Below are 14,342 nucleotides of genomic sequence, written 5' to 3' on the forward strand. Positions count from 1 at the left end.
GGTCACCCACCGAGGACAAGCCAGTGCACATGCGCCAGCCTTCCCCACCCCACCCCTTCCTGTCTACGGGTCGGCAGAGGCCCCTAAGTGGGAAGACATGGAGGGACGAGAAGTGGGCGGCGAGGAGAAATATATTAATGTCCGCTGAGAGAACAAAGGCAGGCTGCTTTTTCTCAAGGCTAACTGAGCGCCATCTAGAGTCGATTCCTGACACTGAAGGGCGTGGCATCATTTACGGATCAAGCATCAGTTCGCTGTACAAGTGTTGAAGGATTAACAAATCTGAGAAACCGGGCAAGGGTTTTTTGCTGGCTCACTTTTATTTGTTTATTTCTATCTATTGAGTCGTGAGAGTTTTTATTGCTCTCTCTGGTAGGGACAGAACATTCTCATTAAGATTTATTCAAAAATATCTAAATGTTGTTAAAAATTATCTTTGATTCGTTTGATGAAAAGCAGTTAAGACTACACAAGATGCTTTGAGTTGTGCATTAATGCAATGGAGAACTAAACAGATACGAAGTCAGAAAATAGTCTTTTATTTAGTATTTAAAGATATATTCTGAATAAAAATAACAATCACAGTATTCTTGGAAGAATGAGACCCAGCACGAGTAGCTGGCATGCTCTGTGCTGAGTTGCTCTTTCAGTCAGGTGATCTGTCAATAAAACACAGTGATTAAAAGTTCAATTTAATTTAAAAAAGAAAAAAAAAACCTAAAATACTTGTATATGTCCTCCCATGAATAATTTATGCAATTTTAATGAAAGAAGAAAAACTGCATAAAATTAAAAAAAACCAATTTGTTTTTCTGGGTTTTTAGTTCTTTTATTTATTTTTTATTTTTATTTTTATTTTTTCATTTTTTTGAGACAGGGTTTCTCTATTTGTCCTGGACTCTAGACCAGGCTGGCCTCGAACTCACTGAGATCCGCCTGTCTCTGCCTCCCAAGTGCTGGGATTAAAGGCATGCACGCGCCCGGCTGTTTTTCCTGGGCTTTAAAATGAGCTAATCAATTTAGAAAAGACTCTTGAACTTAAGAAAACAAAAACCTTCAAGCCTTATGGATTTAAAATCTTTGCAGTGCTGCCTATCAATAGTGTCTGCCAATATGTATTTCTAGAATGCCTCTTGTGTTAGAGGCATACATATCTAAAATAGGTAAAACTATAAAACCCAAACCAAAAACTTTCTTTTGGTTTTCTTCCATGTTTGATGCAGCGCAGTTTGCGTTGTGTTCAGCCGGTGTTTGATGCTTGCGCACTTTGCGTTGTGTTCAGTTAGTGTTTGATGCTTGCGCACTTTGCGTTGTGTTCATCTAGTGTTTGATGGTTGCGCAATTTGCATTGTGTTCAGTAGTGTTTGATACTTGCGCACTTTGCGTTGTATTCAGCAGGTGTTTGATGCTTGCGCACTTTGCGTTGTGTTTCATTAGTGTTTGACACTTGCTCACTTTGCGTTGTTGTGTTTAGCTAGTGTTTGACACTTGCGCAATTTGTGTTGCGTTCAATTAGTGTTTGATGCTTGCGCACTTTGCGTTGTGTTCAGTAGTGTTTGATGCTTGCGCACTTTGCGTTGTGTTTCATTAGTGTTTGACACTTGCGCACTTTGCGTTGTTGTGTTTAGCTAGTGTTTGACACTTGCGCAATTTGTGTTGCGTTCAATTAGTGTTTGACGCTTGCGCACTTTGCGTTGTGTTCAGTAGTGTTTGATGCTTGCGCACTTTGTGTTGTATTCAGCAGGTGTTTGATGCTTGCGCACTTTGCGTTGTGTTCCATTAGTGTTTGACACTTGCGCACTTTGCGTTGTTTTCAGCTGGTGTTGAAGCTTGCGCAGTTTGCGTTGTGTTTAGCTAGTGTTTGACGCTTGCGCAGTTCGCGTTGTGTTCATCTAGTGTTTGATGCTTGCGCACTTTGCGTTGTATTCAGTTAGTGTTTGATGCTTGTACAGTTTGCGTTGTGTTCAGTAGTGTTTGATGCTTGCGCAGTTTGCGTTGTGTTCATCTAGTGTTTGATGGTTGCGCAATTTGCGTTGTTGTCAGCTGGTGTTGAAGCTTGCGTAGTTTGTGTTGAGTTTAGCTATTGTTTGATGGTTGCGCAGTTTGCGTTGTGTTTAGCTAGTGTTTGGCGCAAGCACTTTGCGTTGTATTCAGTTAGTGTTTGATGCTTGCGCTGTTTGCGTTGTGTTCAGCCGGTGTTTGACGCTTGCGCACTTTGCGTTGTTTTCAGCTGGTGTTGAAGCTTGTGCATTTTGCATTGTGTTCAGCTAGTGTTTGATGCTTGCGCATTTTGCGTTGTGTTCAGCTAGTGTTTGACGCTTGCGTACTTTGTGTTGTGTGTAGTTGGTGTTTGATCCTTGCGCACTTTGTGTTGTGTTCGCATCACCGTGTGTCATTTGTCATCTCTGATTCCTTTAATCACCTCTCAAGTTAGGTTGTCTGACTCTAACACCAAAATATTTAAGCATTACCCATATTCCTATCTTTTTAAAGCAGAAATAAACCAAAATAAAAAGTTTACTAATAATGGCTGACCAGAAGAGAAGGAAAAGAACACATGCCAGAAGTCACAGGGCTTAGATGAATTATACTTACAGACCAAACAGCTAAAAACCAGAGCATCACGTAGTCATTAAAGAAATTAATTCGGTAACTAACACATATATAACACGAACAAGGCAGCTTTATAGAGATTGTCCCCCAAATAGTAAAAGAAATAAATTATCCACATTCTAAACATTGAAACCTCAATTTCAAAACCAAAAACAAAAAAGACACCAATTTTCAACCTCTTTTGTAGCTGTTATAACCTGGAAGCCAAAGTCATTTAAAGAAGAATGAAAATGGAAAAGTATATGGCAATCATAACTCCTAAACTAAATGCAAAAAATTATAAAGGAAATGTTCATAAGTGAGGAAACTTTGTGACCAAAATTGGATTTGTCATTGAGAAGAAATGATTCAGTGTTGAATCATTGGCCAGCACAACTCTTAACATCTTTACATTTTTACAGTGTGGTTGTGTTTTATTAGATATTCTTTGAAATAGTTTATAGCATTAATATATCAATGTTGGGAAAAAACCTTTTATTTTTTTATTTTTTATTTTTTGAAAAAACCTTTTAAATTAAACATCCATTTGAATTTAAATCTTAGAAAAAAAAAGAGTACTTCTTTCAGCCTACAGCAAGGCCAAATTAAAAACAATGTTTATAATGTTGAAATACTTTTCTCTTCAGTCATGAACAAGACGAAGTTGCCTGCCATTACAGCACAAGTTTAGCAGTGTCGGAAGATGAGTTGTCTATTTCTATCAGCGAAATGAATAATGGATATAAAGATCGGAAATATGACCAAAAGTCACACTGATTTCTACAAGTAACAGGACTGTTGTAGATAATTCAAGTGAATGTGTAAGATATTAGAAAGGGATAAATTTGGTGACTGACTCAGAGGACAAGTAGGGTAGAACATAAGCACACATACTGTTTTAGATCAGAAAAAATAAGAAATATAATTCAAAATGTTTATAATGGCAGCATGTCCATTTCAGCAAAGAATCTGTTTTAAAATGCAGCACTGCTCCTGTGAGCACTTCAAAACTTAGCTAAAAGCCTAAAAAACTTCAAATCACTGTTTTCAATAAAGATAGCCCATGTGATGATATTTTATTTCCAAATTTATCATTTTTAAAGATTTTATTTTCAAGTATGTTTCATGTTCACGTCTGCGTGTGGGTTTGTGCACACGAGCACAGGTAGTCTCAGAAGACGGAAGAGAATCTGGGTCCTCTGAAAGAAGCAGGTCACACTTTTACCCAATGTGCTACCTCCCCAGCCTTCAATTTATAACCTCATATTAATTTGAAGTGAACATACAAAGTCCAATTTATCTCTAAATTATATGCGATGAACGGGGTTTCTCTAAAATGAATTTGCAAGACCAAAGGGGTAAGAAAAATCGAGTAATTTGGAAAAAGACAAAGATGGAGGAACATCTTTCCATCAGACATCAAACCTTAGTACCTTCTCTGCCAGCGCATTGCATGGCACAGTGTTATGTAACTCACCAACAGAGAGTGCATATTATGAACACCAAAAGACAGGCTTGGACTGTCACAGACGCAGATCTATGGCGACATGCATATTGCAGTTTGAAGGAAGGAGTTTAATATTTGGGGGTGTTGATAATGGAGCTTAGCATTGATTTCAAAGAAAGGAGAACAAAACATGTGGTTGAGAGAGAGGAGGCAGCAGCCCTGTGGTGCTGGGATTTTAGTAATATGGTTTGGAAACAGATTTTTCCTTGTCTTTAATAATTAATAATAAAAAGTCTGAGCCAGGTGGTTAAATGGCATATACCTTTCATCCCAGCACTTGGGAGGCAGAGGCAGGTGGATCTCTGTGAGTTCGAGCTCAGCCTGGATTACAGAGTGAGTTCTAGGACAGCCAGGGCTGTTAAACAGAGCATCCCTGTGTCAACCTCCCCAGCCCCCCACAAAATATTTTCTTTGTATAAAGCAGTAATATATACATATATAAAATATACATGTATATATAGTATATATACTTTATGTATACTACATGGGTTAAGTTGTACTGGTTTAGAAACTAACATAAGTTGAATAAGTTGTTCTTGGCTGCATAGTTAGAGGTCAGCCTGTCACTGTGTGTGTGTGTGTGTGTGTGTGTGTGTGTGTGTTTAATGAAACATAAGCAGAAAAGGAAACAATCAAGTGAAGAAGCACCCTTCAGAATGGGAGAGAAATCTTTGCCAGCTATACAGTAGATAAATATCTAGACTATTTAAAAAGCAATAGCAAGCAGCAAACAAAAACCCCCCCAAAAAAAAAAATCAATACAAAGGTAACCCAACAACAAATTGATATAAGCCTGAGTGGAGAACTCTCAAAGAAAATACAGAGGGTTAAAAATACTCCTAATATTCAACACAATTCGCTACCATTAACTACTTTGAAATTCCATTTTACCACAGCCAGAATGGCTATCACTAGGAAATCCAATGATGACAAACGCTGGAGAAAACGTTACTTCTCTCAGTTGGCATAGTGTCAACCTGCTTTCTAAATATTTATGTTTACACCCACAGGGAGATGATGGCCTCCGCCTTAGCTTCAGAAGCTTCTCCTGTGTGATAGAGAGAGAGAGTGATAGAGAGAGAAGAAAATCCTGGCTGCACCAGGTGAGGAAAATAAGCAATAGATGAGTTCTCAGCTGTCAACAGGGCACTTATAGCATACACCCCAAGGGGCAGCACCACTGTGGAAAGGTGGGGTGGAAAGAACGTAAGAGCTAGAAGATGGAGCGATGTGCGATGTCAGTTTTTGGATAAAACACAGCTATCGCGGTCATGAGCTCCCAGCAGCTATGTAGGCCTATAATGGGTCCACGAAAGAGTAAGCTTTCTAACAGTCAAGTACCATGGAGGAAGGACTCAAGGGGCCCTATCCCTCACCCCTGCTTTCCGGTGATAGGCTCAGGGAATGGGGATGTCACCACCTCCCACTGCGTACATGCTGATGGCCTTCCCAGGCTTCAGTGGGCATTTCTAATCCAAATGGCTCACAAAACTGTAAGTCACGTGTGTGAGGAAGAAACTGGTAGGAATGAGGGCAGTTTGATAGGGAAGAAAAGGAAAATGTATGTGTGTGTTGGGGGAGGGGGGTAAATCAGAATGGGTTGCATAGAAGTATGAAACTGTCAAACAGCAAAAATAATAAGAAAGCTGATGATAGAAAAGAAACGTTTTTTTTAAAGTCATAATTAATTTGTCCAGGGACAGACTGACATTTACTTCTGCATGAGTCACTGTCTTAGTAATAACAAGTAAATGACAGTGCTTAGAAGTGTATGCAAATAAGCATCCCAATTAACAGCTTGAGCAGAGCAGAAAACCAGATCACAGTTGTATTTAATTTCTTTTTGTCTTCTTACTTGAAAGGAAAAATGTCAGGGAATGGGGGAATAATCTGAGCTAAATATATTTGTATATAATTTATGATAAATGGTTTATATTCTTATAGAAATAATCAAGTCATCTAGAAATTTAAAACAGAGGGGGGCCACGTTTTAAAATATAATGGAATTATTATGTCTAATATTATTTTTTCCTCTTTTGCTTACGGCAGAGATTGTCCATGCAGTCATCTTTCCCACACATAGAGCAAGGCTTTCCTTTTGTGTAAGGGTTCACGTCTTTATAATTTCCTCTGAAAAAACAGAAAATACTCATTAACCAATGTTGCTATTTAAAACTTTTTTTTATTGATGCCTATGCAAGATGTTTCTGTTTTTCAGTAAAGGCATGAATGTTAGAAAGAAAGAAAAAAAAAAACCAATGCATGCTGTTCGATAGATGGTTTATTTCCTATATGCCAAGAAACCATTAAACATTTTCTTTTTAAATGTTATTTTCATTATTTAACTTCTTTTAAATTTAAAATTATTTATTTATTTATTTATTTATTAACATTAAAACATTAGAATATTGTGTGACTGTACAAGTGTGTAATCCCAGCACTTGAGAAGCAGAGACAGGTGGATCTTTGTTCTATATATAAAGAGTTTTGGGCCAGCCACAGATACATGATGAGACCCTATTTAAAAAAAAAAAAGGAAACAAACAAAAAACCCAAATAATTGATGATGATGATGATGATGGAAAAACAAAGAATATAACTACATCATTTCCCCTTCCTCTTTCTTCCTTGAGCCCCTCCTAACCCCCCTTGCTCTCTCTCAAATTTATAGCTTTTGTTTTAAATTGTTATTGCTACACACAATTATGTAGACTAGGCTGGCCTGGAACTCACAGAGATCCAACTACCTCTGCCTCTCCAGTGCTGGCATTAACAGTGTGCTCTATCATGCCCAGCTTTGTCAACATTTGTTAACAGCAGCTATTTCAACTTAGAACATTTTTTTTTTTTTGCTTGTTTTAGCAAATTAACTTACGCTGGCGAATAATTACACACAAATAGTCCCGCTGAGTTGCCAAGGAGATGAGGACAATTTGCAACTGCACAACCAACTTTCAGTGATTTGGCCCAAACTACCTATAAGAAAAGGAATTTAAAAATATTAAAACAATCCATGTAAGCAATTAGTTATAAGAACATATATAATCTTAATCAAGCTGCAAATATATATATATTTCTAACATCTAACACATTAAGTTATATTTTGTTAAGGCTGCTGTCATACGGGACAAATGGGGTTTCTTCAGAAATAATTATCATAACCCAAAAGGATAACTTAATAAATGTATCATAATATAATATATTGTTGGAATAATAATTTCTTCTAGATAACTTAGGAAACATATTTTAATTCTCTCCGTGGTCATACTACAAGAAACATCAAACTCAGACTAGGACTGAAAACAATAATTTACTTTTTTTTCTTAGGAAAAGAGCTGATGCTAAATTGATTGTCCATTTTAAAGTTTGCAGCTTTAAAAACATTCATATCTTTTTCAAGTCACAAGAACATGTGGTTTATTTAGAAGGTCAATGGCAAAAATGTCACTTTTTAATATTCTTTGAGCTCCAAGGAAAATGAACTTTTCTTGAGCTAATTTCAAAAGAAGAAGCCTTGTATGGAAAAATGAGCCATGAGAGCTAAAGCTACAATGAACATTTCAAGTTCTTTACATCAACGATAGGACAGAACGTTTCCTATTCTCTAAATGAAAAGAGAAAGGGATATTTCATTTATCCCTCTTGTAAATGAAATTATCTAAGGAAAAAAAATTGATCAAACAGATTTTCTAACAAAATGAATCAAGCTATTTCACAAATTTTGATACCAATTACTTTTTTCTCATGATTGAAATACAGCTGTAATCCATCATTTTGCTGAACATATTTGAGTGGATCTTCGGCTGCTTGAGAGATAGCAGTTCAGGAACAGGCATGGTGACCCGAGGACTAAGACGTGAGCTTACTCCTTACCATGTGTCCGGCTCCGAGCAGCAGATCAAGTCTGAGCTAGTTTCTCATTTGATAAAACCAAGGTTAGGCTGGTTATTAAAGGACCCTTTTCATTTTCAATATGAAAAGCTACTTAACAAACGCAAGTGTTTATATTTTCAAGAAGTAGTTAGAGTCCGGTTTATTAATACCTGTACCTCAAAGTCCCATCGTTTGCTCAGTGTGTCTCTGTGGTATGTGTGCTGCTCATGTGTACATGCATGTACATGGGTTTCTGCATGCATGCAGGCCAGAAGTGGATGTCAGGTCACTGCTTCATTGTTTTCCATCACATTCTCTGGACACTAAGTCTCCCATTGAACCTACTTTAGGCTCTCTGTCTAGAGAGCCTAAGGGACTTTTTGATCTCTGACACGATTCCCCTCATCTCTGCCAGTGCTGGGGTTATAGTCACACATGGCCATGCCCAGGTTTTTCTGTGGGTTCCGGGGACTCAAGTTAAGGTCCTTATGAGTGCGCATCAAAGTGCGCTTAGATATTGACCCACCTCCCCAGCCCAGCTAAGTGTATTTAAGCTGTGATATTTTTATGTTTGAGGGTGATAACAGTATATACCTTTTAAAGTGCGGTCCTCTCATGAAATGGACTAGATCTAACTTTTTTTTTTACTTGCGTTGAATGCAAGTTTAACATGACATAAGTAAATGACAAAAGCAAGCCTTTTTTTTTTAATTAAATCTCACTTTCTTTTAAGAAAATAAACATCTATAAATAAACATTATACAGTTGTTGAGCTAGTAAGAAGGATGGATTTGCTTCTAGCTATTTAATATATTTTATCAGAGATTCAGTGAAGAAGAAACCTTCCAGGGTCCATGTTGTTATTCCATTTAAGTTTATGTGTCAGTGATGAACACCTCCCCCCTGCCCCCTCCCCCCGCCCTGCATGTCCCACATCCAGTGCCTTGACTTATTTTTGGCCACCCCTGTGTATGGAATTCCAGTTTCATGTTCTGGCTTGGACAAACACTAGGTGCTTTCAACCTACAGCCTGCTCTGGTATTATATTCTAATCTCCCTACTTAGTCAGATCCTACACATCTTGCTAGAGGGACCTGGAGGGTTAATCTGCCTAATTCTCCCTCCCACGCACCTTTCTTAACCGGAGATCTACCCCTAAACTTGTGGCTTGGACCAGGACTCACATCCTGCAAGTCAGGCCAACCCATGTGGACATTTGACACCATGGCAACTAAGACATATCCAGCCTTAGGCCCAACCTTTTCCTGCCCATATCAGATACCTGCCTCACAGAAGTTGAAGATAAGTACCTATTGCTGAAGACACAATGCGCTTCAGGCACAGGGCCAGGATGATCCAAGCTGGATCTGTTTTGACGGCCTCTTTGCTAAGGACCAGCTTCCATGGTGTGAAAAGGTGCCAGTAAGCTTCCAGAGAGGCAAGCAACCAATAGTCAAATCCAGCTATGATGCCTATGAACCATGAAAACGACTAGCATGGCACTACATCCCTAAGGGTACAATAGTGACATTTGTAACTTGGCAGTAACCAACGGTTCTCCAATTGAACTAAAGCCTCTGTCAGCAAGTGTGAAATCATGCTTGGTACTGGAAACCTAGCCAACCATGTAGAAAGCGAAGTCATGGATCTTGGAGGAGAACCTACATCTGACACTCTACAAAAGCAGCACGATTCTTACCTGCTTAAAGTCTAAATACTCATCCCAATAGCCACAGAAAAGTATAGGTCTTACCCTTCATCTGAAGAAAGAGGGCACGAACAGACACACCAGCAAGAAAGTGAGGGAATCACTGGGCTTCAACTCTAGACTAAGACATGCGGGTGACTAAGGAACACTAAGAGGAGGATCTGGAGTGGTTAGCCCCCAAGTCACATACACACGAGTAACATTACAGAGACTGACCACAGGCTGTATTTATGTATTTAGGAACATGTATATGTGTATACATATGAAAGAACAATTAAAGAGACAGAGGTCATAAATTTGAGAGACAGCGAGCCAGGGTACAGACGTGCTGGATGGAAGGAAGGGATGGAGGAATATGATGCAATTATATTTTAATTTCAAAGAGAAAAAGAAAACTAAATCAAATTAGTGAGACACTAGCATATGGAAGAAGTAATAAAGTTATCAAGTTGATCACAGGGGGGAAAAATTCCATTAACGTCACAGAGGCGTCAAACTGCCGTGATTCTAAACATACTTCCCACATTGGAAGCTGCCACTAGGAAGAGAGCACTGTAAGAGACAGCGACCGATATTTGTCGAATGGGTTTTAATCTATAGATTTAACATACAGATTTAATCTATAGATAAAGCTCCAGGTGCCATAGCACAAGGAATGTGAAGGCCAGAGCACCTTATGTAGCTTATGTAAAGCTGATCAGGACCGGAAAGAAGCAAAAGCAACCACAGGTGGGGAAGATACAAGGATGAGGCACAGTGGATTTCCTGTTGTAAGTAATGTAAAGAAAATGACAGCTGAGTAACATTGTCAAAGATTTGAAAATCTAAATTCAGTACATGGAACACCCAATAAGATGGAGGTCTATTACTTTTTTTAAATGGGTGTAAAAGAAAATACTAAAAAGGTTATCTTGGAACGAAAATGAATGCAGCTAATTAATAACCCAGTAAATACGTACCTGTGTATAATGGCCACATGTTTTAGAACAGGTCTTATTGTCAAAATCATAATCTTTACTTTCATTATACCAGGCATAAACAACTTGTCTTGGTACAGTGTTTATTCCACCTAAATATATATTTTCTCCAAGATAGTCATAACCACTGATACAACCGTAGCGTTTGCCAGTGCAGGGATTATGGGAAAAAAGGCACCGTTTAGCCCATGTCCTGGCCACTTCTGCTAATGCTTTGTCCCAACTCTGAAAAAATAGAAAAACATTCAACTGATTAGTATATATTTACTTACGATAAAACCATTTTAATAAATGTAATAAATTAAATTTCAGCTAATTTTAGCCCTTTCAGTAAAGATATCATTTTAAAAATTTTTGTATTTGTTGTCTTGTCTTAGCTGTTTTCTTATTACAACCAAATACCTGACAGAAGCTGCTAAAAGAAGAAATTACTTTGAGATCACTATTCCAGGACATGGTCACTTGGCACCATGTTTCTGGACCTATCATGAAGCAAGCATCAGAAGGTTCTTCACAGTGAACCGGAAGCAATAAAAAGTGGACACAGAAAGTGTCCAGGGCAGGGCCCAATGGCCCTCTCCAACCTCGCCTCTCTAAAGATTAACAATGTACGAGTGTAAGAATATAGAATAACAAAGCCTTCAACTTCTTGCAATAATTTTTTCTATTTTTCTGCTGCCTCAACTTCTTCTTTTTCTTCTTCTTCTTCTTCTTCTTCTTCTTCTTCTTCTTCTTCTTCTTCTTCTTCTTCTTTCTTCCTCCTCCTCCTCCTCTTCTTCCTCCTCCTTTTTATAATGACTACCCACTTTTCTACCTAGCTGTCCTGGTTAGTTTTTGGTCAACTTGATACAAGCTAAATTTATCCAAAGAGAGGAAGCTCAAATGATGAAACACATCCATTGATTGCCTGTGGAAAGTCTGTAGGCCGTTTTCTGCACTGATGACCTGATTTCCCCTCACGAAGGACTCTAAAGTATATGGTAAATTAAACCCTTTCCTCCCTATGTTGCTTTTGGTAATGGTGATTCTCAAGGCAATAAAAACCAAATGAAGACCCTGGGCATCACATGTGCCTTAGTTCCTCAAAGGCTTCCTTCCTATTCAGAATTCATTCTAAGCACTGTCTTCCAGCTAGTTGGAGTGACACCCATTGTCACTGCCTCCTTTGCTCTCCATCTGCATTGCCCATATCAGCACCCCCTCTGAAAAACCTTTTCTCATGCTCTCTTGATCTAAATGAGCTCTTCCACCGAAGTTTCTCTACATCAAAGTCAGCGATGGAGCTAGACCATGTTTCAGTGGCCCTTGACATCCTTCGAATGTTAATTACATTTGCTTCTATGGTATTTCCCAAACTGCCATGTCTTAGACATGGAATATTTGCCTGGCTCTGAGACAAAATGCTGTATCTATGCGAATTAATAGGGGGAATCATATGAGATGCAGATACAAGACAAAACACACACACACACACACACACACACACACACACCTGACTTAAGCATCTTTAGGGTTGACGTCTGTAGGAGGACACCTGGTGTTGGCTTTCCTAGCTCCACCCATGATCATCATCCTTTCTGCCATTGCTTTCTTTATCCTTGACCCTCTGTTATGTGCAACAGATTTGTACAGTCATCAGATTTGCTTGTGGGCATGTTTGTGGGGGCATTTTCTTGGTTGTGACTGATGCAGAAGGGCCTTGACCTCTGTGGGTGGTACCCTTCCTTGGAAATTGGGCCCGGAACATATAATAAAGGGAGGTGACCAGGCCAGGAAGGCCAGGAAGGCCAGGAAGGCCAGGAAGGAAGTAACCTCTCCTCCTCCCAGGAAGTAGTGGTCCTTCATAGTCTCTACTTTAGTTCCTGCTTCCAGGTTCCCACTTTGAGTTCCTGCCTTGGCTTCCTGCCCATGAATCACTGTAACTGCAAACCAAACAAGCCTTTCCTCCTCTAATTTGTCTTTGGTCAGACTTTTATCGCAACAGAGATGTAAAGCAAAGCATGGTGTGATTGCCATGTTCCAGGTTACAGGCCACTGAGCTCCAGAAGGTAAAATCTCAGGGACGCCAACCATCGTCCTCAACCTTTGCAACTGCCTCCCACCTCAAAGTGATGTCACGTTCAGGCCTTCAACTTCTTGATGAATTGTTCTCAAACACGTGTCCCAAGCCTTTTTATGCCCGTAAGTAGTAAAACCTATGATAGATCACTCAACACCTATCAGAAAGGAAACTCCTTTGGAGCGCAGAAGCCACCCCAGGAGAATAACAGACTTTCATTTCTTCTCAGTGGTTTGAGTGGAGAAGATATACATGGCAGAGTGCCAAAATTAAAATCATGCTTCCATTTTCTAACAGTCAGACCATGAGTGCTTCGAGCCTCACCAATACTCTATGAGGTTTTGTACAAACATTTAGCACACGATTTCTTTTTTCTTTTCTTTTTTATTAATTCGTTCATATTACATCTCAATTGTTATCCCATCCCTTGTATCCTCCCATTCCTCCCTCCCTCCCGCTTTGCCCCTACTCCCCTCCCCTATGACTGTGACTGAGGGGGGCCTCCTCCCCCTGTATATGAAGAGCACAATTTCTAATAGCCCAATTGGCCAGTCTCAGAAAGGATAGGCGGAGTAGAAATGTACCGTTTTCCAAAATAGCCAAAGAGTCTTCTTCTTCTTCTTCTTCTTCTTCTTCTTCTTCTTCTTCTTCTTCTTCTTCTTCTTCTTCTTCTTCTTCTTCTTCTTGTTCTCAAGACAGGGTTTCTATGTGTAGTCTTAGCTGCCCTGGACTTGCTTTGTAGACCAGGCTGGCCTTGAACTCACAGCGATCTGCCTGCCTCTGCCTCCCAAGTGCTGGCATTAAAGGAGTGTGGCACCATGCCCGGCCGAAATCACCACCACCACCACCACCTCCTCCTCTTCTTCTTCTTTTAATTTTAATTTTCTTAATTTATTCAGATTATATCTAAATTGTTATCCCATCACTTGTATCCTCCCACTTTCACCCTATTCCCCGCCCCCGCCCAGGTCTAAGACCAAGGGAAATCTCTACTTTTTACCCATCCCGATATACCATGATTTCTATCTACCATGCACAATGGCCCACGAGGTAAGAGCCAAGTAATCGTCTGTTCCGTGTTATAAAAGGATTCCAGGGCGATTGTTTCTACTACACCTTAAAAACAAAGTCTGGTCTTGTAAATCTTATTACACCTCCCTCTCCTGCTTACACTTATTGTTCTGGACAGCACCCCAGTTTCTTTCTCACCAGAGAATTCATATCCGCTGCCGTGGGGTTGACCTTGCCTCTCAGTTCATTATGGTGGTCGACGAACTCACGGATAAATTTTGGATTATTGATAGATGGCACCTTCGGAATTTCATCCGCTGCCTTGGAAAGTCTACAGGCTGCCAAACACAGAGTTAGTATCCAGAGACAACTAAGTTTCTTCTTCAGGGCCATGGGGAGACGCGCAGGAAATCCCTAGTGAATATGCCTGAACAAGGATTACACTCAACAGTGGCTCTGCTTTGTTAATAGGCCAGGGTTCTGTTCTGGCAGACTACGGCACTGGGGGCAGTGTTGCCATGGAGACTGCTGCGTCTGCAGCGACTGCTGCTCTCCAGTCCTGAGCTACTAAGCCTTAACTTCTCCAGAAAGCCTGAGGCGCCCTCTGGTGTACAG

At 39.7% G+C, this 14,342-nt stretch overlaps 1 protein-coding gene across 1 annotated transcript; it reads right to left on the bottom strand.

Annotated features, from left to right (window-relative positions):
* Window positions 1-5,312: 5,312 nt before the first annotated feature.
* Glipr1l1 (GLIPR1 like 1) lies at window positions 5,313-14,120 on the bottom strand. The gene is made up of 5 exons (XM_051139707.1): window positions 13,926-14,120; window positions 10,640-10,882; window positions 6,975-7,075; window positions 6,144-6,229; window positions 5,313-5,395 (listed from the first exon to the last, which is right to left on the bottom strand). The coding sequence occupies exons 1-5, from the start codon at window positions 14,118-14,120 to the stop codon at window positions 5,313-5,315; spliced, it is 708 nt and encodes a 235-aa protein (XP_050995664.1).
* Window positions 14,121-14,342: the final 222 nt, after the last annotated feature.

Source organism: Acomys russatus, chromosome 31 (assembly GCF_903995435.1).
Source record: "Acomys russatus chromosome 31, mAcoRus1.1, whole genome shotgun sequence".
Lineage (NCBI taxonomy): Eukaryota > Metazoa > Chordata > Mammalia > Rodentia > Muridae > Acomys > Acomys russatus.